Source organism: Amblyraja radiata, chromosome 1, assembly GCF_010909765.2.
Source record: "Amblyraja radiata isolate CabotCenter1 chromosome 1, sAmbRad1.1.pri, whole genome shotgun sequence".
NCBI classification, from domain to species: domain Eukaryota; kingdom Metazoa; phylum Chordata; class Chondrichthyes; order Rajiformes; family Rajidae; genus Amblyraja; species Amblyraja radiata.
The window spans coordinates 174924647-174951416 of NC_045956.1; the positions used below are offsets into that span (position 1 = coordinate 174924647).

The 26770-nt window shown below is 45.7% G+C and overlaps 1 protein-coding gene across 1 annotated transcript; it reads left to right on the forward strand.

The window, feature by feature from the left end:
- Positions 1 to 1765: 1765 nt before the first annotated feature.
- rpia (ribose 5-phosphate isomerase A) lies at positions 1766 to 26770 on the forward strand. The gene is made up of 8 exons (XM_033040387.1): positions 1766 to 1934; positions 5020 to 5080; positions 6446 to 6501; positions 7218 to 7318; positions 17109 to 17195; positions 21558 to 21699; positions 23581 to 23680; positions 25839 to 26770. Exons 1-8 carry the CDS (start codon positions 1779 to 1781, stop codon positions 25934 to 25936), a joined length of 801 nt encoding a protein of 266 aa, XP_032896278.1. The 5' UTR covers positions 1766 to 1778; the 3' UTR covers positions 25937 to 26770.

Consider the following 26770-nt stretch of genomic DNA (forward strand, 5'->3'; position numbering starts at 1 on the left):
CCCACGAGAACGTCGTGGAACGTCCACCCAAACTTCTACTGAAGTATTTCTGTTGCTACTTTTTATCTAGAATTTCTCTCTGTTCTTTATATCGTTACTTTCTATTCTACCAGCAGTCTGGCTTCTGCTGACATCTTATTTCTTTCTAAGTTATATTTCTATCCCTAGTCTAAATCAACCATGTCTGTTAACTCTTTCCTCACAATAAGTTATAGGAGCAGAACTGGGCCATTCGGCCCATCTGGTCTACACCACCATTCAATCACAGCTTAACCCTATCTTTCCCTCTCAACCCCATTCTCCTGCCTTAGATAGATAACGGAGTTAGGGGATATGGGGAGAAGGCAGGAACGGGGTACTGATTGGGGATGATCAGCTATGATCACAGTGAATGGCGGTGCTGGCTCGAAGGGCCGAATGGCCTACTCCTGCACCTATTGTCTATTCTAACCACTGACACCCTAATTAATCACAAATCTGTCTATCTCCACCTTAAAAATATAAATGGAATCCAATTTAACGATATCCATTTGGTATTACTTGTGCAATATTGTTTGGATGGTGCAGGCTGGGAGTTGCAATGTGCCGGACAGAGGACTACATTTCCCAGAGTAAATATCACCTTTCCAGCGCAACACGTTGCAAATGCAGCAAAGCAGAGTCTACTGCAGGAATTTAACATGATATCCACTTGGTATTGTTTGTGCAGTATTGTTTGGACGAAGCAAGTTGGGAGTTGCAGTGTGCCTGAGGGAGGACTACATTTCCCAGAGTAACTATCGCCCTTACAGTGGAAAACTTTGCAAATTACTGCAAAGCGAGTTATGGCCCTCTAGTATCTTTGGTTACGGCAGGCATTTAACTTGAGATCCACTTGGTATTTTTTGGATGGTGCAGGCTGGGAGTTGCAGTGTGCCTGAGAATGGACAACATTTCCCAGAGTAATTATCACTCTTCTAGTGCAACATGTTGCAAATGCTGCAAAACAGCAATTAATGCAGGAATTTAACTTGTCATTGTTTGCGTTGACATTGTATTGTATTGCATTCAATTTTATTGTCATTGTCTCAGTTAGAGACAACGAAATGAATTTCCCTTACAGGCAGTATCATAAAAAAATAATGATAAATAATAAAACATATTAAAAATGAAATAGAATTTTTTTTAAAGCACAAACACTGAAGCACATATTCGGGCGTTGCAGGCTGGAAGTTGTGGTGTGCCGGAGAGAAGACTACCATTCCCAGAGTAATTATCACCTCTACAGTGTAACACGATCAACAAGCTGCAAATGCAGCAAAGCAAATACTTGATATCCACTTGGTTTTGTTTGTGCTGTATTGTTTGTAGAGTGCAGGCTGGGGGTTGTAGTGGGCGCAAAGATACGGTAGTGTGGCAAATAGTGCATTACATTCCCAGAGTGAATACCAGTCTTCCAATGCAACGTGTTTCAAATGCAAGATAGACACAAAAAGCTGGAGTAACTCAACGGAGCAGGCAGGCGAGATGTAGCCTGTCCCGCTGAGTTACTCCAGGTTTTTGTGTCTATCTTCGGTTTAAACCAGCATATGCAGTTCCTTTCTACACATGTTGCGAATGCAATGTCTACTGCAGGCATTTAACTTTGAGCTCCACTTGGTATTTGGAGCAAAGATACTGGTTTGGAGGGTGCGGGCTGGGAGTTGTAGTGTGCAATAGAGAGAGACTACATTTCCCAGGGTAAAGTGTGGGAGAGTGAACGCCTGCGAGGAGGGAGGGAGGGAAGGAGAGGAGTGGCGATGTTGCAGGGGCTGCTCCGGCTACTAACCTTGGCGCAGAGGCTGGGGGGAGGCGCGGAGCTGCACAGGCTGACAGTCAGCAGGAAGTTCAGCGCAGGCATGGAGGAGGAGGCGAAGCGGAAGGCTGGCTACATGGCCGTGGATAACCATGTGCAGGTGAGCTGCAGGCTGCTGCCCCAGAGAACTGGGAGGGGGGCTACAGGGAGGGAGAGGAGCGGACAAGAGGAGGGGAGAAGGGGGAGAGGAGAAGGGGAGGGGGACATTGCATGGAGTGGGATGGAGGAGGTGTGTAGTGATGAATTTGGGAAGAGGTTTATAAAGAGAGGGCAATGGAAGGGGTGATTCACTCATTCAGTGGGGTTATGGTGAAGGGGAGGGGGGAGGTTATTGGTGGAGTGGAGCATTTGTGGGGCAGAACAGGGCACAACGTGCTGGGGCAACACAGCAGGCAGCATCTCTGGAGAACATGGATAGGTGACATTTCAGGTCAAGACTCTTCTTCAGCCTGTGTGCAACGAAAGAGGGACTCACAGAACTCCCTTCAGAGAGGAGAACTTCTGCAAAGTTGGTATACTTTGAGGAGAATTTGCAGTGGAGCAGTCAAAATGTAAAAAATAAAGAAATGCAGATGCTGTTTAATACACAAATGGACACACAGTATTGGAATAACTCAGCAGATCAGTCAGCATCTCTGGCGAACATGGATAGACGATGTTTTGAGACGAGACCATGGAGTTCTCCAGAAATGCTGCCTGACCTGCGGAGCCACATAGCTCTGAACTACATTGGGGGCAATAGTTTTGTCTCTTTGCACTATTGTTTGTTAGCTTATTGTATATATGTCTATATCTATGTGTGTGTATATATATATATATATAAACAATATAATAAACGAGAAAAAGGTTCAGTGTGTAATATATACACATATACATATATAGACACACACATACACACACACACACACACATATGTGTTGACACACACACACACGTGTGTGAGTCTGGAGAAGGGTCTCGACCTGGAATGACGCCCATTCCTTCTCTCCAAGCTGCCTCACCCGCTGAGTTACTCCAGCATTTTGTGTCTACCCACATGTGTATATATACATATATGTGTATATATATACACACATTTTCTTGTTTATTGTATGGTCCACAGTGTACTATGTTTACATATTCTGTTGTGCTGCTGCAAGTAAGAATTTCATAGTTCTACCTGGGACTTATGAGATTAATTAATGAGACTCTTGCCTTTTCATTCTTGAGTTACTCAAGCACTTTGTGTCCTTTTGTGTAGTAACCAGCATCTGCAGTTCTTTGTTTCTATATTCATGGGGAGGAATGTTAATGGTGTAGATGGGGAAGGGGTTGTTTAGTTTAGTTTATAATCGTCACATGTACAGAGATATGGTGCAAAGTTTGTTCCGCCTGCTCTCCAGTAAAATCATTCCATACACGAGTACAATGGACCCTCTTCTGGAACAGCATGCAGAGAGTTGCCACAGGAAATGGGAGTGGGGGAGTGAGGCAGTTTTAGAGAGAGGAGAGCAGATTCGGAAAGGCAGGAGTATTTTGGAAGTGTTTAGTTTATTAGTGTCATGTTTATTATAGGCAAGGTGAAAAGCTTTTTTTTGTTGCGTTCTATCCAGTCAGTGAAAAAAGTTTTGCATGATTACAATCAAGCTGTCCGCAGTGTACGGGTACATGATAAAGGGAATAACGTTTAATAATAATAATAATAATAATAATACACTTTATTGTCATTGTAAATACATACAACAAAATTTCAGGCCCACTGCCCGAGCGGAGCTCCAACGTATCAGATAAATAAATAACGATAATGCTGTAAGGTAGAAAATGTACCGCTGTGCCATCCTCAAATAAGTTAATAAGATTTCCCTCGACACAATCCTAAAATGCCGCTCCCCTATTTCAAGACTCAAAGCTTCAGATCGGGACTATTTAGCTGGGAGAAATATGTTCAAGGTCAAGATTTCAAGGTCAGTTTATTGACACGTGTACCAATTAAGGTACAGTGAAATTCGAATTACCATACAGCCATGCTAAAAAAAAGCAACAAGACACACAACTACATAAAACTTAACATAAACATCCACCACAGCGGATTCCCCACATTCCTCACTGTGATGGAAGGGAATAAAGTCTAACTTCTTCCTCTTTATTCTCCCGCGGTCGGGGCAGTCGAACTATCCTCAGTCGGGGCGATCTAGACTCCCGCCACTGGCGGTTGAAGTGCCCACGTCAGGGCGATCGAAACTCCCGCGGCTTGGAGTTCCCGAAGCCGGTCTCTGATCAGGGACTGCGGGCTCCACGATGTTAAAGTCCGCAGGCACCTGCGGTAGAGCTCAGTGGTCAATCCCTGTCAAAGGGTTCGCGAGCTCCACGATGTTGTCCTGCAGGCACTCGCGGTGGAGCTCTCGAAGTCGGACTCCAGCAAAGGCCGCCAACTCCTCGATGTTAGGCCGCAGTGCGGACGGAGTTACGACACGGAATAAAATCGCATCTCTGTCGAAGTAAGAGATTAAGAAAAAGTTTCCCCCAACTCCCACCTCCCCACACCCCCCACATAAACAAGCTAAATAACACTAAAACATAGATTGTACACATACAAACAAACAACAAAAGAAGGCAGTGCCAGACAGACTGTTGTTCTGAATAAGTGTCCTTACCTGTGACTAGATACAAAGGGAGACTTAGCTTAGCGTGTAGACCTGTAGTTTATTTGATACATAGTCACTGTTTAAGATGGGAAAAGTCGTGTACAAGCACTGTCAATGACTTTGACAACGGAGAGCCTGCAGTCTCGGGAGAGGCCGTAGATGTCGGAAGCTCCAATGACGCAGAAGGTTTAACAGCCCCGACCCTGCGTGAGCTTGATCGCCCCGACAAGGAGGCCCGCCGCCGGCTACGGGAGTCAAGATCGTCCCGTCAATGGAAGGCTTGAGGCCCCCGACTGTGGGAGAACAAAGAAGGGAAGAGATTGAACTTTTTTTCGCCCTCCATCATAGTGAGGAATGTGGAGGAGTCACTGTGGTGGATGTTTATGTTAAATGTATTTTGTGTGTTTTGTTGCTTTTTATTTGTTTGACTGACTTGGCAAATGAAATTCCATGTATGTTGCAAAACATACTTGGCTAATAAAGTATTATTGTATTGTATAGTAAATGCAATATCATTTTAACAAGAATAATAGTGACCCAGCATTTTGTGTTATCCCTTAGAATAACCAAGCTTTGGGTATCGGGAGTGGATCGACAGTAGTCTACGCAGTGGAGAGATTAGGTGGGTGGCATGTACGGTTTTTGTTTATGATGTACAATTAATAAAGTCAATGGTCTAATGTGTGCGACTATCCTCTTCCTCAAATTTCCTACCACCACACGCGGTGTATTTGTCCGGTGAATAGCTGAACTATAAATCAAGGATCGTGATATGGATATCTTTTGTTTAAATCCAACATGCTGTCGATTTAAACAAGCGCAGACTGGTCGATTGTCTTGCTGAACACCTTTGCTCAATCCGCCTTGGCCTACGCAAAATCCCGGTTGCCAAACACTTTGACTCTCCTTCCCATTACCACACTGACATAGAAACACAGAAAATAGGTGCAGGAGTAGGCCATTCAGCCCTTCGTGCAAAAACCCTCATTCACTGTGATCATGGATGATCGATAGACAATCAGTACCCCGTTCCTGCCTTCACCACATATCCCCTGATTCCGTTAGCCCTAAGAGCTAAATCTAACTCTCCCTTGAACACATCCAGTGAATCGGCCTCCACTGCCTTCTGTGGCAGAGAATTCCACAGATTCACAACTCTCTGGGTGAAAAAGTTTTTCCTCATCTCAGTTCTAAATGGTCTACCCCTTATTCTTAAACTGTGACTCCAGGTTCTGGATTCCCCCAACATCGAGCAACTCTCCTCGCTCCATAAATTATGGTGGGACTAAAATGTTAGAGGAGTAGAGTTTTTAACCTGACCACGAAGGCCTGTTGTCTTGGCGACGTTGCAGGATGTGGCCTGGCCACCCATGGCCGTTGGGGTCCTTCACCGCCATTCCCAACTTTCTGGCTTGACCCAGGGAATGCTGTTACCTTCTCACCGCCATCATTGGGACCAGTAATTCAGCAGAGTGGGCCATGCCTCGCGGAGCATTGGGTTTTTATCTGTTGTGTTTACAGATTTAAACCTCTTGGCCGTGAAGCTTGATCGCAAATATTGATCCGATTGTTGGGCAAGCAGAAACAAACAAAATCCCACTTGAGTAAGCTGTGTAACATTGATGATGATTCTCTAACTGTGGGAGAGTTGGGGCTGGTTTCACAGAGATGCAATCAGTATTTGTTTGGAGATATCTAGTGCAGATAGTGGTGCTGTAATGCAATAGTTGCATTCCCAATAATCTGAGATCCCCTCATTCTTTTAAACTCCAGTTAATACAGGCCCAGTGCTGTCAAACGCTCCAGAGATGCTCAAACGTTACCCAGAGATTCACCTGACCTGCTGAGTTACTCTAGCACTTTATGTCCTTTTGTATATTAACCAGCATCTGCAGTTCTTTATTTCTACTCCATAAAAATGATTACTTGGGCTATGACCAGATTTGCTTTTTGCCCTTTTAAAACCACGTGTTTCTGTCTTCTGCAGCTAAACGGGTTCAAGATGAGAATCTGAAAGTTGTGTGTGTACCTTCCTCCTTCCAGGTGAGATTAAGCTTTTTTTCCCCCTTCACTAAGTACAAATACTTAAGTATTTCTTCTAGACGACTGACCGAAAATAAGTTTTAAACACCAGATCTCCAGCATTTTGACTGCAAATCCTGTGATTGCCCAGTGCCCATGTATAAACAATGGGAGCTGTGTTTACAATGTAAGCATATGAAGCTCCATCCAAGACCGCAAGAAATTGCAGCGAATTGTAGACGCAGCTCAGACCATCACACAAACCAACCTCCCTTCCATTTACTCCATTTACACCTCACGCTGCCTCAGCGAGCTCAGCAGCATAATCAAGGATGAGTCGCACCCTGACCACAACCTCTTCTGTCCTATCGGGCAAAAGATATAGAAGTGTGAAAATGCACACCTTCAGATTCAGGGACAGTTTCTTCCCAGCTGTTATCAGGCAACTGAACCATCCTATCTCGCCAGAGAGCAGTGCTGAACCACTATCTAACTTTTTGGTGACCCTCGAATTATCCTTGACCCGAGTTTGCTGGCTTTACCTTGCACTAAACGTTTTTCCCTTGTCATGTATCTGTACACTGTAAATGGCTCAATTCTAATCATGTATTGTCTTTCCGCTGACTGGATAGCACGCAACAAAAGCTTTTCACTGTACCTCGGTACACGTGACGATAAACTGAACTGAACTGAGTGGTTGCAACTCAATGGACATCTGCCTCTCATTCCCCCTGCAGGCTCGCCAACTGATCCTCCAGCACAATCTACATCTCAGTGACCTGGACAGACACCCTGAGGTAAATGATCTTGTTACGTCGCTTGCTCTAGAGGATGGGTGGTGAGGCCTTGGCCTGGAGTATCAAAACAAAGGGTGCGTTCAGCCAAGTAGTTGGGCATTGGTGGAAGCGGCCATGGGCAGTGTTGCTCTCTCACGCACAAACTCATTCTTTATTCCTACATCCGTTGCCAAGATTGGGCCATCAATAGCATGTATATAAGGTCATAAGTGATAGGCGTAGAATTAGGCCATTTGGCCCATCACGTCTACTCCGCGATTCAATCATGGCTGATCTATCTCTCCCTTCTAACCCCATTCTCCTGCCTTCTCCCCATAACGCCCATCACCTGTACTAATCAAAACTATCTATCTCTGCCTTAACGGCCTCCACAGCCTTCTGTGGCAAAGAATTCCACAGATGCACCACCCACTGACTAAACACATTTCTCCTCATCTCCTTCCTAAAAGAACGTCAGGTACGACAGGTAGTGAAGAAAGCTAATGGCATGTTGGCCTTCATAACAAGAGTAGTTGGTGAGACCATACCTCGGGTATTGTGTGCAGTTTTAGTCTCCTAATTTGAGGAAGGACATTCTTGCTATTGAGAGAGTGCAGCGTAGTTCATGATGTCAATTCCCAGGATGGTGGGACAGTCATGTGATGAAAGAATGGAGCGACTGGACTTGTATTCTCTGGAATTTAGATGGTTGAAAGGGGATCTTATAGAAACATATAAAATTATTAAGGGATTGGACAGGCTAGATGCAGGATAAATGTTCCCCATGTTGGAGGAGTCCAAAACCAGGCGTCACAGTTTAAGAATAAGGGGTAGGCCATTTAGAACTGAGATAAGGAAAAACTTTTTCACACAGAGAGTTGTGAATTTGTGGAATTATCTGCCTCAGTAGGCAGTGGAGGCCGATTCACTGGATGCTTTCAAAAGAGAGTTAGAAAGAGCTCATAGGGCTTGTGGAATCAAGGGATATGGGGAGAAGGTAGGAACGGGGTTCTGATTGTGGATGATCAGCCCTGATCACATTGAATAGCTCGAAGGGCCGAATGGCCTACTCCTGCAGTGCCCTCCATAATGTTTGGGACAAAGACCCATCATTTATTTATTTGCCTCTGTATTCCACAATTTGACATTTGTAATAGAAAAAAATCACATGTGGTTAAAGTGCACAGTGTCAGATTTTATTAAAGGCCATTTTAATACATTTTGGTTTCACCATGTAGAAATTACAGCTGTGTTAAATCATAGTCCCCTTATTTCAGGGCACCATAATGTTTAGGACACATGGCTTCCCAGGTGTTTGCAATTGTTCTGGTGTGTTCATTGCCTCCTTAATGCAGCACCTAGTCTTTCCTCCAGTCTTTCCATCACCTTTGGAAACTTTTGTTGCTGTTTATCAACATGAGGACCAAAGTTGTGCCAATGAAAGTCAAAGAAGCCATTATGAGACTGAGAAACAAGAATAAAACTGTTAGAGACAACAGCCAAACATTAGGCTTACCAAAATCAACTGTTTGGAACATCATTAAGAAGCATAGGCCGCAGAACCGGGAGGGTTTCTGTACGGGGTTATCGCAAGTCGGCGCGGACTCGGTGGGCCGAAGGGCCTGTTGCCATGCTGTATCCCTAAAGTCTAAAAGGCTGTGGTCTTAAGACCAAAGCGGGCTGGAGTGATATGTGTAGGAAAGAACTGCAAATGCTGGTTTAAATCGAAGGTAGACAGAAAATGCTGGAATAAGGGTCTTGACCAGTTGGCTTCTCACCAGAGATGTGCCTGTCCCGCTGTGTTACTCCAGCATTTTGTGTCTACCGCAGTGATATGTATCTGGGTGATATTAGAGGGAGGGTTTGATCAGACAAAAGTTCTGCTGGATGCTGACTCAGCAGCCGTCTAATCCCTGCACGAACAGCAGCTTCTAGTTTACAGTGATCATCCATTGACATTCTGTGCAAATTGCAAGTGTGTAGCACAAAGCTAACATTCGGATTTGGGTAACACACCAATCAAACTACCCAGAACATCGGCAATCATGGCTGATCATCCAAAATCAGTACCCCGTTCCTGCTTTCTCCCCATATCCCTTGATTCTGTTCAGACCTCTATCTAACTCTCTTTTGAAAACATACAGTGAATTGGCCTCCACTGCTTTCTGTGGCAGAGAATTCCACATTCACAACTCTGGGTGAAAAAGTGTTTCCTCATCTCAGTCCGAAATAGCATATCCCTTATTCTTAATTCTTATTATTAGTAACCCAGCAACCAGCTCATGCTCGAGATGTAACCATATAACCATATAACAATTACAGCACGGAAACAGGCCATCTCGGCCCTACAAGTCCGTGCCGAACAACTTTTTTCCCTTAGTCCCACCTGCCTGCACTCATACCATAACCCTCCATTCCCTTCTCATCCATATGCCTATCCAATTTATTTTTAAAAGGGGGAGGAAACTAGAGCACCTGGAAGAAACCCAGGCGTTACATAAAACATAGAAAATAGGTGCAGGAGGAGGCCATTCGGCCCTTCGATCATTGTGATCATGGCTGATCATCCCTAATCAATAACCCATGCTTGCCTTCTCGCCATATCCCTTGATTCCACTAGCCCCTAGAGCTCTATCTAACTCTCTCTTAAATCCATCCAGTGATTTAGCCTCCACTGCTCTCTGTGGGAGGGAATTCCACAAATTCACAACTCTCTGGATGAAAATTTTTTTTCTCACCTCAGTCTTAAATGGCCTCCACTTTATTCTAACTGTGGCCCCTGGTTCTTTACTCGCCCAACATTGGGAACATTTTTCATGCATCTAGCTTGTCCAGTCCTTTTATAATTATATATGTTTCTAAAAGATATCCCCTCATCCTTCTAAACTCCAGTGAATACAAGCCTAGTCTTTTCAATCTTTCCTCATATGACAGTCCCGCCATCCCAGGGATCAATCTCGTGAACCTACGTTGCACTGCCTCAATCACAAGGATATCCTTCCTCAAATTAGGAGACCAAAACTGTACGCAATACTCCAGATGTGGTCTTACCAGAGCCCTATACAACTGCAGAAGAACCACTTTACTCCTATACTGAAATCCTCTTGTTATGAAGGCCAACATTCCATTAGCTTTCTTCACTGCCTGCTGTACCTGCACGCCAACTTTCAGTGACTGGTGTACAAGGACACCCAGGTCTCGCTGCACCTCCCCCTTACCTAACCTAACCCCATTGAGATAATAATCTGCCCCTTTGTTTTTGCCGCCAAAGTGGATAACCTCACATTGATCTATATTATACAGCATCTGCCACACATCTGCCCACTCACTCAACCTGTCCAGGTCACCCTGCAACCTCCTAACATCCTCTTCACAGTTCACACTGCCACCCAGCTTTGTGTCATAGAAACATAGAAACATAGAAATTAGGTGCAGGAGTAGGCCATTCAGCCCTTCGAGCCTGCACTGCATTCAATATGATCATGGCTGATCATCCAACTCAGTATCCCGTACCTGCCTTCTCTCCATGCCCTCTGATCCCTTTAGCCACAAGGGCCACATCTAACTCCCTCTTAAATATAGCCAATGAACTGGCCTCAACTACCCTCTGTGGCAGAGAGTTCCAGAGATTCACCACTCTCTGTGTGAAAAAAGTTTTTCTCATCTCGGTTTTAAAGAATTTCCCCCTTATCCTTAAGCTGTGACCCCTTGTCCTGGACCTCCCCAACATCGGGAACAATCTTCCTGCATCTAGCCTGTCCAATCCCTTAAGAATTTTGTAAGTTTCTATAAGATCCCCTCTCAATCTCCTAAATTCTAGAGAGTACAAACCAAGTCTATCCAGTCTTTCTTCATAAGACAGTCCTGACATCCCAGGAATCAGTCTGGTGAACCTTCTCTGCACTCCCTCTATGGCAATAATGTCCTTCCTCAGATTTGGAGACCAAAACTGTACGCAATACTCCAGGTGTGGTCTCACCAAGACCCTGTACAACTGCAGTAGAACCTCCCTGCTCCTATACTCAAATCCTTTTGCTATGAAAGCTAACATACCATTCGCTTTCTTCACTGCCTGCTACACCTGCATGCCTACTTTCAATGACTGGTGTACCATGACACCCAGGTCTCGCTGCAACTCCCCTTTTCCTAGTCGGCCACCATTTAGATAATAGTCTGCTTTCCTGTTTTTGCCACCAAAATGGATAACCTCACATTTATCCACATTATACTGCATCTGCCAAACATTTGCCCACTCACCCAGCCTATCCAAGTCGCCTTGCAGTCTCCTAGCATCCTCCTCACAGCTAACACTGCCCCCCAGCTTAGTGTCATTCGCAAACTTGGAGATATTGCCTTCAATTCCCTCATCCAGATCATTAATATATATTGTAAATAGCTGGGGTCCCAGCACTGAGCCTTGCGGTACCCCACTAGTCACTGCCTGCCATTGTGAAAAGGACCAGTTTACTCCTACTCTTTGCTTCCTGTTTGCCAGCCAGTTCTCTATCCACATCAATACTGAACCCCCAATGCCGTGTGCTTTAAGTTTGTATACTAATCTCTTATGTGGGACCTTGTCGAAAGCCTTATGGAAGTCCAGATACACCACATCCACTGGTTCTCCCCTATCCACGCTACTAGTTACATCCTCGAAAAATTCTATAAGATTCGTCAGACATGATTTACCTTTCGTAAATCCATGCTGACTTTGTCCAATTATTTCACCACTTTCCAAATGTGCTGCTATCCCATCTTTAATAACTGACTCTAGCAGTTTCCCCACTACCGATGTTAGACTAACTGGTCTGTAATTCCCCGTTTTCTCTCTCCCTCCCTTCTTAAAAAGTGGGGTTACGTTTGCTATCCGCCAATCCTCAGGAACTACTCCAGAATCTAAAGAGTTTTGAAAGATTATTACTAATGCATCCACTATTTCTGGAGCTACTTCCTTAAGTACTCTGGGATGCAGCCTATCTGGCCCTGGGGATTTATCGGCCTTTAATCCATTCAATTTACCCAACACCACTTCCCGACTAACCTGGATTTCACTCAATTCCTCCATCTCCTTTGACCCGCGGTCCCCTGCTATTTCCGGCATATTATTTATGTCTTCCTTAGTGAAGACGGAACCAAAGTAGTTATTCAATTGGTCTGCCATATCCTTGTTCCCCGTGATCAAATCACCTGTTTCTGACTGCAAGGGACCTACATTTGTTTTAACTAATCTCTTTCTTTTCACATATCTATAAAAACCTTTGCAGTCAATTTTTATGTTCCCTGCCAGTTTTCTTTCATAATCTATTTTTCCTTTCCTAATTAAGCCCTTTGTCCTCCTCTGCTGGTCTCTGAATTTCTCCCAGTCCTCTGGTATTCTGCTTTTTATGGCTAATTTGTACGCATCATCCTTCGCTTTGATACTATCCCTGATTTCCCTTGTTATCCACGGATGCACTACCTTCCCTGATTTATTCTTTTGCCAAACTGGGATGAACAATTTTTGTAGTTCATCCATGCAGTCTTTAAATGTCTTCTATTGCATATCCACCGTCAACCCTTTTAGAATTAATTGCCAGTCAATCTTGGCCAATTCACGTCTCATACCCTCAAAGTTACCTTTTTTTAAGTTCAGAACCATTGTCTCTGAATTAACAATGTCACTCTCCATCCTAATGAAGAACTCAACCATATTATGGTCACTCTTGCCCAAGGGGGCACGTACAACAAGACTGCTAACTAACCCTTCCTCATTACTCAATACCCAGTCTAAAATAGCCTGCTCTCTCGTTGGTTCCTCTACATGTTGATTTAGATAACTATCCCGCATGCATTCCAAGAAATCCTCTTCCTCAGCATCCCTGCCAATTTGATTCACCCAATCTATATGTAGATTGAAGTCACCCATTATAACTGTTTTGCCTTTGTCGCACGCATTTCTAATTTCCTGTTTGATACCATCTCCAACTTCACTACTACTGTTAGGTGGCCTGTACACAACACCCACCAGCGTTTTCTGCCCCTTAGTGTTTCGCAGCTCTACCCATACCGATTCCACATCCTCCAAACTAATGTCCTTCCTTTCCATTGCGTTAATCTCCTCTCTGACCAGCAACGCTACCCCACCTCCTTTTCCTTTCTCTCTATCCCTCCTGAATATTGAATATCCCTGGATGTTCAGCTCCCAGCCTTGGTCACCCTGGAGCCATGTCTCCGTGATCCCAACTATATCATAATCATTAATAGCTATCTGCACGTTCAACTCATCCACCTTATTACGAATACTCCTTGCATTGAGACACAAAGCCTTCAGGCTTGTTTTTACAACGCTCTTACCCCTTATACAATTATGTTGAAAAGTGTGTCATCCGCACACTTGCTAGTGTTTCTCCTAATTCACTGGGAGAACGTGCAAACTCCACACAAACGGCACCCACGATTAGGATTGAACCTGGATCACTGGAGCTCTGAGGTAGCAATTCTATTAGTCACTGCATTCTGTCTTCCCCCCCAAGATATGACCAACAGGACTTGTGAAACTGTAGCCCAAAATAGAATGACTAGTTTAGTAATGTAAGTATCGTGACACGGTGGAGCAGCGGTAGCCTTGCAGACACCCGGGTTCTATCCTGACTACGGGGGCTCTCTGTAAGGAGGTTGTACGTTCTCCCCGTGACCTGCGTGAGTTTTCTCCAGGAGATCCAGTTTCTTCCCACACTCCAACGACGTACAGGTTTGTAGGTTAATTGGTTTCAGTTAAAAATTTGTAAATTGTCCCTTGTGTGTGCAGGATAGTGTTAGTGTGCAAGGATCGCTGGTCAGCACCATGGGCCGACGGGCCTGTTTCCACGCTGTATCTCTAAACTAAACTAAAAAAACAATAATGTACAATGGAGAGGGTGACCTTGCTGTGTGTTTACTGAACAAGTTCTTTTTCCTCTCTCATCCAACTACACTCACAGCTAAGTGTTACTTGACAACATTAATACCATTTCTTGTGTTGTCCACTTTATGGAAAAAAGCTCTTGTGTTTTCACAAGGGTGTTAACAAACCACTAAGTACTTGAGTTAGATAGATAGATAGATAGATAGATAGATATAATTTATTGCCACACAACCAGGGTTGGTGGAAATTTGGGTTGTCAGCAGCAGTACAATAATAAAGAACACACAATAAAAATGTAACACAAACATCCACCACAGCATTCATCATTGTGGTGGAAGGCACAAAAATTTGGCCAGTCCTCCTCCATTTCCCCCCCGTGTACAGGACCAGAGTCCAGTCAGTCCAGGATCGGCTCTTCCTCACCGGAGACCGCGGCTTTAGATTGTTGTAGGCCGCAGGCCGGCGGTCGAGATTTAAAGTCCCCGCCGCAGCCAGAAGCACCGTAGACTGCAGGGCCGGCGGTCGAAGCTCCCCTCCAGGGGTGATGGTAAGTCCATGCCGCACCCGCGGTAGAAGTTGGCCGCGGGCCGGCAGTGATGGCTTCTTCTTCCCCCGGGTCCCCCACGAGGGACGCCGCACCAGCTGGAGCTCTGCAGACTTCAGGCTGCGACTTCAGGCTGCCGGCTGCCCCGGGCCAGCGAAACGGAGCGCTCCCCTCCAGCGAGGGCTCACCCGCTCCACGGCGAGAGTCCACGCTGCGCCCGCCGCTGGAGCCTCGGGCGTGTCTCCGGGAAAGGCCGCGTCGATCCTTGATGTTAGGCCACGGGGGAGGCGACCTGGAAAAAGTCGCCTCTCCGTGGAGGAGGCGACCAAAGCGGTTTCCCCCTCACCCCCCCACACCACCCCCCACACAAAACACACAAAGAAACACAAAATACACACTTTAAAACATAATAAAAAATAAAAAAAAGCTGGAAAAACTGACGCGCTGCTGACATGGCTGCACACAGAGGAGCGCCCCCTACAGAGTTAAGTGGAGTCATAGAGTGATACAGCGTGGAAACAGGCCCTTCAGCCCAACTTGCCCACAATGGCCAACATGTCCCAGCTACACTAGCCCCGCCTGCCTGCATTTTGGTCCATATCCCTCCAAACTTGTCCTATCCATGTATCTGTCTAACTGCTTCTTAAACATTGGGATAGTCCCTGCATCAACTACCTCCTCTGGCAGCTTGTTCCATACACTCACTCTTCCTCAGATTCCTATTAAATCTTTTCCCCTCACCTTAAACCTATGTCTTCTGGTCCTCGATTAACCCACTCTGGGCAAGAGACTCTGTGTATCTACTCGATCTATTCTTTTCATGATTTTATACACCTCTATAAGATCACCCCTCATCATCCAGGGAATAGAGTCCCAGGCTCCTCAACCTCTCCGTATAGCTCAGACCCTCTAGTCCTGGCAACTTAAAGCAATAGTAACAGCAGGACTATATGACAATATTGGGAAGATTATTTATATTTGGTGTATTATTTATGTGGAATAACTCAGCAAGTCTGACAGCATCTCTGGAGAATATGGATTGTTGACGTTTTGGATTGGGACCCTTCTCCCTTTGCTGGTGTTGTTCCCTGACCCGCGCAGTTGCGCCTCAGAATTAAAGGACGTTCCTTTAGGAAGGAGACGAGGAGGAATTACTTTGGTCAGAGGGTGGTGAATCTGTGGAATTCTTTGCCACAGAAGGCTGTGGAGGCTTAGTTTAGTTTGGAGGTACAGCGCAGAAACAGGCCCTTCGGCCTACCGGGTCCGCGCCGACCAGCAATCCCCGCATATTAACACACACTAGGGACAATTTCCACATCCACCAAGCCAAGTAACCTACAAACCTGTACGTCTTTGGAGTGTGGGAGGAAATCGAAGATCTCGGAGAAAACCCACGCAGGTCACAGAGAGAACGTATATTTAATGGCCAAGCCATTGAATATTTTTAAGGCAGAGATAGATAGATTTTTGATTGGTACAGGTGTCAAGGGAGTGATAGATCAACCATGATTGAATGGCAGAGTAGACGATGTGCTGAATGGCCTAATTCTGCTCCTATCACTTATGACTGCAGATACGGGTAAACTGAAATCCAAAGATGGAATATTCAGCAGATCAGGCAGCAACAATTATATTGGTTCAGGTCATCAAAGCAACATTTTTTATCATGTTCACAAGTGGTGCAGGTACAGTGAAAATCTTGCTTGCAGCCGTATCATATGCACATAGACTCAGACAAGACACAAGATGTAAATTATGCATGACATATGTGTGCATTATACATAAATTATGCACAAATTACATATGAATTATACATAAATTACATAAGAAGGAAAAAGACATGAAAGGCAAAAACAAGACATTAGTGGTGAACATCATTCATAAATGATCCAGTACTCGCTGGCATTTAGAAGGATGGGGGGAATCTCATTGAAAGGCTTTGATAGAGTGGATGTGGAGAGGATGCTTCCAGTAATGGGAGAGTCCACGACCAGAGGTGATACCCTCAGAATAAGGGGACGTACCTTTAGAAAGGAGGTGAGTAGGGATTTCTTTAGCCAGAGGGTGATGAATCTGGAAGTCATTGCCACAGGCCAAGACATTGGGTATTTTTAAAGTAGAGATTGATGAAATCTTGATTAGTAAGGTGGTAAAAGGTTACGGGAGAAGACATGAAAATGGGGTTGCGAGGGATAAATAGATCAGAAGTGATCGAATAGCAGAACAGATGACTATCTTTCAGTCTGAAGAAGGGTCCCGAACCGAAACCTCACCTATTCCTTTTCTCCAGCGATGCTGTCTGACCCGCTGAGTTACTCCAGCATTTTGTGTTTAACCTCGAAATTAAATGGCCTTGCTCATCCATCACTCCAAGAGCTTTCTGCTGATAACGCACTCAGTATCCTGAAGGGTTTGGGTGTAAAATTAGTGTCTGCTTTTCCAACAGAGGCTGCTTGACTCAAGAGAAGATTATTGCCGCCTGTGCAAAGACGTTTATTGTCATTGCTGACTATAGGTAAGGCCTCTCCCAGATAATGCTGGTCACTCCTTAAGGAAAAAGTGCTGCGTCGTTCAGAGGTTTGAAGTACTTGCCGGGTTCAGCTGAAGAACTCCCACAGCATCCCAGGGCAGCACGATGGTGCAGCGGTAGAGTTGCTGCCTCACAGCGACAGAGACCCGGGTTTGATCCTGACGACGTGTGCTGTCTGTACGGAGTTTGTACGTTCTCCCCGTGACCAGCGTGGGTTTTCTCTGAGATCATCAGTTTCCTCCCACACTCCAAAGATGTGCAGGTTTGTAGGTTAATTGGCTTGATATAAATGTAAAATTGTGCCTAGTGTGTGTTGGATAGTGTCAGCGTGTGGGGATCGCTGGTCGGTGCGGACTCGGTGGGCCAAAGCGCCTGTTTCCGCGCTGTATCTCTAAACTAAACTGAATCTCACTCTGAAATGCATTTCCACATCCATCTTCCTAATGTGGCTTGTGGCATTCACCTGAATGGGAGTCAGTGTTGTGCGAAGTTCTTGCTGAAGGAAGCCATACTGGGTTCACTCTGGGCTGGAGCGAGCATTCACCTACAGCTCAGCAGCCCGGGTAGAGGTAATGCACCTGCTCTTAGGAGCCCCAAAACAGTGCAGACTGTTATACTCAGGGTGGCAGCCAAGTCTGCATGTACAGAACATTAGGTGGTGGCACAGTGGCACAGCAGTAGAGTTGCTGTCTTATAGCGCCAGAGACCCGGGTTCGATCTGGACTACGGGTGCTGTCTATACGCCGTTTGTATGATCTCCCTGTGAACATATGGGTTTTCTCTGGTTTCCTCCCACACTCCAAAAATGCATAGGTTTGTAGGTTAATTGGCTTCGGTAAAATTGTAAATAGTCCCGAATGTGTAGGATAGTGTTAGTATACGGGGTGATCACGCTGGTCGGCACGGATGTGATGGGCCAAAGGGCCTGTTTCCACGTTGCATCTCTTAAGTCTAAAGACTAGTCTAACAATGTCGGTGCCACACATGATGCCAGGTTATATTAATCTCCACTGTCTGCATGTGATTCATACCTGTCCATTCACTGCATATCCATGTGTCCAAACATTCCTTAAATGCCACTGATGTATCTGATTCCACAACCATTCCTGGCAGAAACTTAGACGTCCACCACCCTCTGGGTAATAAAAGCAAATTGCCCTGAGCGTCTCCCTTTAACTTTGTGCCTCTAACCTTAAAGCTATGGCAGACATAATGCAATTTTATATCTTAAAATCTGGTCGCCACATTACAGGAAGGATGTGGATGCATTGGAAAGTGTGCAAAGGACGTACACTCGAACGATATTTGGATGAGATGATAGGGTATTAGTTACTGGGACATACTTATAGGACAGACTGTTTTCTCAGGGAGACCTGATGGAAGTATATAAAATTATGAGAGGGTAGACAGTCAGAACTTTTTTCTCAGGATGGAATACTAAAGGGGACAGCTTTAAGATGAGAGGGGCAAAAGTTAAACGAGTTGTACGGGGCAAGTTTATTTTTTACACCAAGGGTGCTGTGCCTAGAATGCGCTGCCTGGAGGTAGTGGTGGAAGCAGAAAAGATCAAGAGGTTTTTAGATGAGCACATTGATATGCAGGGATTTGTGAGATATAGACCATGTGCAGGCAGAGGATGTTAGTTGATCCTGGCATCTTGTTCGGAAAAGATGTGGGCAGACGGGCCTGTCTGTTCTGTACTGGCCTGTACTCTATGCCCACTGGTAAAATAGAACAGTACAATAGAACGAACATCAATAGGCATCATGGCCAGCATGGATGAGGTGGCTGAATGGGCCCGTTAGTACAATTCTGGGATTCGATGATCAAGACTGGCCTCCTTTCATTGACTCCAACAAACTGCTGCAAATCATAGAACATAGAACAGTATAGCACGGAAACAGGCCCTTCGGCCCATGTCTGTGCCGAATATGATGCCAAGACCAACCCTAATCTGCCTGTGTATAATCCATATCCTCCCATTCCCTGCATATCCAAAAGTTTCAAGGTCTGTTTATTGTCACATGTACCAATTAAGGTACAGTGAAACTCGATTTCCATACAGGCATACTAAAAAAATGAATGAATACGTTTATTGTCATTGCACAATACTGTGCAACGTAATTCCATTACATCTCCTCCGGTTAAAAAAAATACAAACACGACAACCATTAACACATATGTACACTTATTAATAAAATAATAAATAGGTATTTTAAAAGAATTTGGCGGCATTTCTTGGAATTACATTTTGCTTCCCCAGTGTTATCTGTTGGAATTTAGCTCTTTTATCGCACATGGGTAGAAACTATTTTTTAGTCTACCGGTGCGAGCCTTCAGTCCTGAATCGCCTCCCAGAGGGTAGCAGAGTAAAAAGGTGGTTGGCAGGGTGGGATGTGTAGTGCTTGATATTTGTGGCCCGGCGCAAGCATCGGGCCCTATATATGTCATCCAAGGAGGGCAGTTGGGCGTTTGTAATGCTCTGCGCAGTTTTTATAATTCCCTGCAGCGCCCTCCTCTCAGCCACAGTACAGCTAGCAAACCACACCAGGATTCCATAGGAGAGGATACTTTCCACGGCGCATCGGTAGAAGGACAACAGCAGCGGCTGTGAGACGTTTGCTCTCCGCAGAGACCTCAGGAAATACAGCCGCTGATGTGACTTCTTCACGAGAGTGACGGTGCTCATTTGCCATTTGAGGTCCTGGGAGATGTTTATTCCCAGGAACTTAAAGCCAGTAACTCTCTCCACCATAACCATATAACCATATAACAATTACAGCACGGAAACAGGCCATCTCGACCCTTTTAGTCCGTGCCGAACACATAATCTCCCCTAGTCCCATATACCTGCGCTCAGACCATAACCCTCCATTCCTTTCCCATCCATGTCTCCTTTGATGTATAAGGGAGCAGGTTCCTCTCTCCTCTTCCACCTGAAGTCAACGACCGGTTCTTTTGTCTTTGATGGGTTGAGTACCAGGTTGTTTTTGGTACACCAGAGTCAGTTTTTGGACTTCATCCCTGTAGGCAGACTCGTCGTTGTTGTTAAAAAAAGCAACAAGATACACAACTACATAAAACTTAACATAAGACATAGAAACATAGAAACATAAACATCCACCACAGCGGATTCCCCACATTCCTCACTATGATGGAAGGGAATAAAGTCTAATCTTCTTCCCTCTCGATTCCCCCTGTGGTCGGGGGAGTCAAACTTCCGCGTCGGGGCGGACGAAGCTCCTGCGGCTTGGAGTTTCCAAAGTCGGTCCCTAACCAGGGACCGCGAGCTCCTCGATGTTAAGGTTCGCAGGCTTCCGCGGTTGGAGCTCCCAAGGTCGATCCCCGACGGGGACCGCCGACTCCACGATGTTAGGCCTCAGTGCGGACGGAGATACGGTACGGAAAATAAATCGCATCTCCGTCAAGGTAAGAGATTTAAAAGTGTTTCTCCCCATCCCCCCACCCCCCATATAAAACAAGCTAAAGAACATTAAAACATACATTTGACACATACTAAAAAACAACAGAAGGAAAAGGACGAGCCACTGCAGCGCCACCCGGTGGAATGTGCCTATCTAAACCACCATGTGCCTATCTAAAAATCTCTATTGTCTCTGCTTCATCCTTCAGTCACAGCAGCTCGTTCCAGGCACTCACCACTGTCTGTGTTACGTGTGAGTCAAACAAATAGAGATATGGGTAGGTAGATGTAGAGAACTGCAGCTGCTGATTTACACAAAAAGCTGGAGTAACGCAGCGGGACAGGCAGCATCTCTGGAAAGAAGGAATGGGTGACGTTTCAGATGTAGAGATAGATAAACAGGTAGGCAGATAGTAAGATGGATAGATAGATGAATAGGTGGATAAATGGATAAATCAATAAACGCACACAAAAACAAATAAAAAGGTGCCCTCTCACTTTAAATTAAAGCTCTGCACCTCACACCTTTGTGTAAGAAAGAACTGCAGATGCTGGTTTAAATCGAAGGTAGACACAAAGTGCTGGAGAAACTCAGCGGATGAGGCAGCATCTCGAGAAAAGGAATGGGTCGGATCTGAAGAAGGGTCTCGACCCGAGACGTCGCCCATTCCTTTTCTCCAGAGATGCTGCCTCACCCGCTGAGTTACTCCAGCATTTTGTGTCCCCCGCACACTGTTAATCTATTTCCCCCAAAATGGAAATATCAAATAGTTCCATCCTGGGAAATAGGCTCTGAGTGTCTACCTCAACTTGTAGCAACTTGTGTTTGATCCTTGTGGCAAATGCCAGCAGATGTTGCCAAACCACGGTCCGATTCAGTGCCGGCTGACCTGTCTGTTCTTTCAATTCCTTTTTTTTTTAAGGAAGGATTCCAAAAGCCTGGGTGAGAAATGGAAGAAAGGTGTTCCAATTGAAGTCATTCCGATGGCTTGTGTTCCAGTGACCAGGGCCATCGTTGCTAAGTACGGAGGAAATGCCGCGCTGCGAATGGCAGTCAGCAAAGCTGTGAGTACACGACTTAACCCCTCCACCTTGCCTCCGGGCATAGAGTCGATTGGAACACAGAACGTTCTGAAGAAGGGTCTCGACCCGAAACATCGCCCATTCCTTCTCTCCAGAGATGCTGCATCACCCGCTGAGTTACTCCAGCATCTTGTGTCCACCTTAGAACGGTACCAGGCAGGAACAGGCCCTTCAGCCCACCGTGTCTATGCTGGCCATACTAGTTTAAACTGTACATCAGCCTGCACGTGGTCTTGTTTATTCCTTCATCTCCAGAGATGCTGCCTGTCCAACTGAGTTACTCCAGAATTTTGTGTCTATCTTCAATTTAAACCAGCATCTGCAGTTCTTTCCTATACAAGTGGTCTTGTTTAGTTTGGTTTATCATTGTCACAGTGAGGTACAGTGAAAAGCTTTATTTGTTGTGTGTTATCCAGTCAGCGAAAAGACTATGTGATTACAATCAAGCTGTCCACAGTGTACAGATGCAGGAATAACATTAAAGTCCCATTAAAGATAGTCCAAAGTGCTCCAATGAGATAGATGTTTGGTCAGGACCGCTATCTAGTTGTTGATGGAATAGTTCAGCTGGGAAGAAACTGTCCCCAAAGGCCGAGACCGGGAGGATGGAGCCGGGGATGACGACAAACATGAGAAGCAAGGCCGGTAGGGGTGGATAGGGAACGGGCACTTGGCCTACGGCACCCTCGAGTTTGGCTGCGGGGGAGGGGGGAGCAACCCCGGAGAACAAAGGTGGAGCAGAGGGACGTCGGTTCGCAGGTTGATCCAGACGTCCAAGGATGGCGATAGATGGAGGCCCACAGCAGCCTGGGGCTCGCCTGGAATGGACACCGCCAATAATAATAACTAGAATGCAGACTGGACTTTGAAAATGGTGCCAGACATGGCATCTCTTGCATGTGGGATCAGTAGACTATTTCTATACATAGACACAAAATGCTGGAGCAACTCAGCGGGACAAGCGGCATCTCTGGATAGAAGGAATGGGTGACGTTTCGGGTCGAGACCCTTCTTCAGACTTCTAATTCAGACTGCATTACTTGCTAATCGAGAATTTGCTTCGGTATGGCAATACTCTGCTGTTCGTAAGTAAAGAATTTCACTGTGCATGTGTGACAGTAAAAACACCATTGTACCATTGCACCTCCACCATGAGATGTTGAGTGAGGGACCAATATTGGACAGGTCACTGGATGGATGGTGGAGGGGAGACTCATTGAGGGTCTATTGTCCCATTTGAGATGGAAAACGAGCCTCCTATTCAACATGTTTACGCCTGTGATGGTACATTGCTTCAGCAATGAGTCGGCATAGATTGTGAAATGGAGCAGGTACGTTGAAATTTGAACCGACAACCTTGTTCGGTCACGGTAAACCTTGGCCGGTCACGGTGGCGCAGCGGTAGAGTTGCTGCCTTACAGCGAATGCAGCACCGGAGACCCGGGTTCGATCCCAACTACGGGTGTTTGTACGGAGTTTGTACGTTCTCCCTGTGACCCGCGTGGGTTTTCTCCGAGATCTTCGGTATCCTCCCACACTCCAAAGACGTGCAGATTTGTAGGTTAATTGGCTTGGCATAAATGTAAAATTCTGCCCAGTGTGTGTCGGAAAGTGTTAATGTGCGGGGATCGCTGGTCAGTGCGGACTCGGTGGGCCGAAAGGGGCTGTTTCCGCGCTGTATCTCGAAACTAAACTAAACAAAACCTTGTGCATTGTCAGGTGAGAGTGAGGCCAGTGGTTGTGGGACAGTCACACAACATGTCTATGCCTCCGGAAGAGTTTATGCGCACCTCTTGCCTGAGACCCGGCTCTGTGTGCTTTGTCAAATGATAATCTGCCCCCTCTGATGCTGGTTTATTCCAGGGACCAGTGGTGACGGATAACGGGAACTTGATCTTGGACTGGAAGTTCTCTAATATTTCCAATTGGAAAGATGTCAATGTGGGCATTACAATGATCCCAGGTAAGAATGATTAGTTGATAACTTCATGTTCTAGCAGAATTAGGCCATTTGGCCCATCAAGTCTACTCCACCATCCAATCATGGCTGACCTATCTTTCCCTCTCAACCCCATTCTCCTGCCTTCTCCCCATAACTCCTGACACCCATACTAATCAAAAATCTGTCAATTTCCAATGACTTGGCCTCCACAGCTGTCTGTGGTAATGAATTCCACGGATTCACCGCCCTCTGACTAAAGAAATTTCCTGCTCAACTCCTTTCTAAAAGTGCGTCCTTTTATTCTGAGGCTATGGCCTTTGTTCCTAGACTCTCCCACTAGTGGAAAGATTCTCTCCAGATTCATTCTATCCAGGCTTTTCACTATTCGGTAAGTTTCAATGAGGGCTCTCCTCATCCTTCTAAACTCCAATGAGGACAGGCCCATTCCCTTCAAACGACCATCATGAGTTAACCCAATCCTCTCGGTTGTTGGTTCTTGTCACATGTAGCGAAGTATAGTGAAAAGTATTTTGAGGCGTGCTGGATAGTCAGCGAAGAGGCTATACGTGATTACAAACAAGCCCTCCACAGTGTACAAATACAGGATGAAGGGAATAACATTTTTAGTGCAAGGTAAAGTCCCATTAAAGATAGTCTGAGATTCTCCAATGTGCTAGATGGTGGATCAGGACTGCTCCCTGGTTGGTGATTGGATGGTCCAGTTGCCTGATAACAGCTGAACTGTAGAAAGCTGGTTTTAGGTTACTGTATCTGTGTCCATAATTTTGGTTATTGCAGCAATTCTCATTGCTTAAGGCTTCTAATAATGGGAATTTGGGAGACTAAAGGGCCTTTCCCTCCGGTGATTTTTCAGCCTGAATAACCGGTGACTGGAACGGCGACTGTCAGAGTGGAACACACACACACATCGCTTCCTTCACCAGCCCATTATGCAGGTGGGGGACAGGGCAAGCGGTGGGGGGGGGGCTGTCTGAGTGACGTTCACACGGTGCAAAGCTAATGTGATACAGACACACACCGCGATGAACAGGAAGGTTGGCGCTGTAATTAAGACGGTGAAAGCACAGTGTACGGGAAGGGTCACGTAAGTCCTTTAAAAGGGGGGGGGGGGGGGGGGGGGCAGGAGAAGGAGTGGAGACAACTTTTAAGAAGCCAGACATACACAGCTGTGAAGCTCAGCGGACATTAATATTACCGGTTGGTTATCCTTAGTACTGCTTACTTTTTTTTCCCCAATGAGCCAATGAAATTCACCGGTCACCTTTCTGATTTCTAAACAAAATTGGGAATTGGAATTGACCACTTTTGATCACCTTTAAAGTGGTTTTATTTGAATGCAAATTTGTTTTCTTTTTTTTGATATTGCAGTCAAACTACTTTGAATGCTGACCTTTTATGAGCATTTTTACAAAGATGTTGCCATTTTACGAGGATGTTGCCAGGACCCGTGGGTCTGAGCTTATAGGGAGAGGTTGAGCAGGCTAAGACTCTATTCCTTGGAGCACAGGACGATGAGGGATGATCTTATAGAGGTGTGTAAGATGATGAGGTGTTTAGTCCGGATAGATACACAGGCTAGATGCAGGAAGATTGTTCCCGATGTTGGGGAAGTCCAGAACAAGGGATCACAGTTTAAGGATAAGGCGGAAGTCTTTTAGGACCGAGATGAGAAAAACAATTTTCACACAGAGAGTGGTGAATCTCTGGAATTCTCTGCCACAGAATGTAGTTGAGGCCAGTTCATTGGCTATGTTTAAGAGGGAGTTAGATGTGGCCCTTGTTGCTAAAGGGATCAGGGGGTATGGAGAGAAGGAAGGTTCAGGATACTGAGTTGGATGATCAGCCATGATCATATTGAATGGCGGTGCAGGCTCGAAGGACCGAATGGCCTACTCCTGCACCTATTTTCTATGTTTTACCTAGAGTTGGGGAATCAAGAACCAGAGGACATGGGTTTAAGGTGAGGGCGGGAAAGATTTAATCGGAACCTGAGGGGTAACGTTTTTGCACAAAGGATGGTGAGTATATGGGACTAATGAAGGTCGGCGTGGGCAAGTTGGGGTGAGGCGCCTGTTTCCACACTGTATGACTTAGTGCTTTCACGGGAGTGACGGTGTGTCTTGTGTGGACTGGTACTAAACACTCTCTATCCCTGCAGGAGTGGTGGAGACAGGTCTATTCATCAACATGGTAGAGAGAGTTTACTTTGGGATGAAGGATGGAACTGTCTTCTCCCGGGACAGACCGTCACACTGAACAAGGGAGCACCAGGAACAATGTCTTCCCTCCATTGTGAAGATCACTTTGCCTTAAACTTTCTGATTTCAATCCTCATTGAGTTTATCTGCCAAATATTTTATTTTTGCAGGTTCTTTTGTTTGTATTATGCAGCCTCTTACATATCTTCAGCCCTTGCTGCAATAGCTGTTTACAGCTGCCTTACTCTGAGTTATTCTGCCCAGGTGGGGACCACGCAGATTCCTGCCTCAGCTCCCATGCTGTCGATTGGCCTACACGACCCAAGAATGATTGTAGGTCATCTCTCTGAGTTTGTCATGTGAAGATTACAGCACAGGCGGAGATGTACCCGACACCTCCCCCTCAGCAGGCAAACGCCCTTGACAATCCTTCCAACATACCAACCGTCCTTATGAACATTGAACTCTCCAAAGTGCTGGAGTAACTCAACGGGTCAAGCAGCATCTTTGGAAAACAAGGCTGGGTGACGTTTCAGGTCAAGACCCAAGACGGTTGCAGAGCAGTAGAGTTGCCTTAGGGTCCCAGGTTCGATCCTGACTACGGGTGCTTGTTTGTACAAAGTTTGTACGTTCTCCCCGTGACTGCGTGGGTTTTCTGCGGAATCTTCGGTTTCCTCCAATTCTCAATTTTTCCAACTTTAACCAACAGGGCCTTTGGCCCAACTTACCCACGTCGACCAACATGCCCCATCTACACTAGACCCACCTTCCTACGTTTGGCCCATATCCCACTAAAGCTATCCTATCCTCGTACTTGTCCAAAATACATTTCAACATTGTGATGGTATCTGACTCAACTACCTCTTTCCATATACGTACTGCCCTTTGTGTA

Bases quoted from the DNA above. Each gene is read 5' to 3' on its own strand.
- rpia (XM_033040387.1), top strand. From the start codon at position 1,779: ATGTTGCAGGGGCTGCTCCGGCTACTAACCTTGGCGCAGAGGCTGGGG. The intron at 6,502-7,217 runs GTGAGATTAAGC...TTCCCCCTGCAG, and splicing joins GTGTACCTTCCTCCTTCCAG to GCTCGCCAACTGATCCTCCA. The intron at 7,319-17,108 runs GTGAGGCCTTGG...GTGTAAAATTAG, and splicing joins CTTGCTCTAGAGGATGGGTG to TGTCTGCTTTTCCAACAGAG.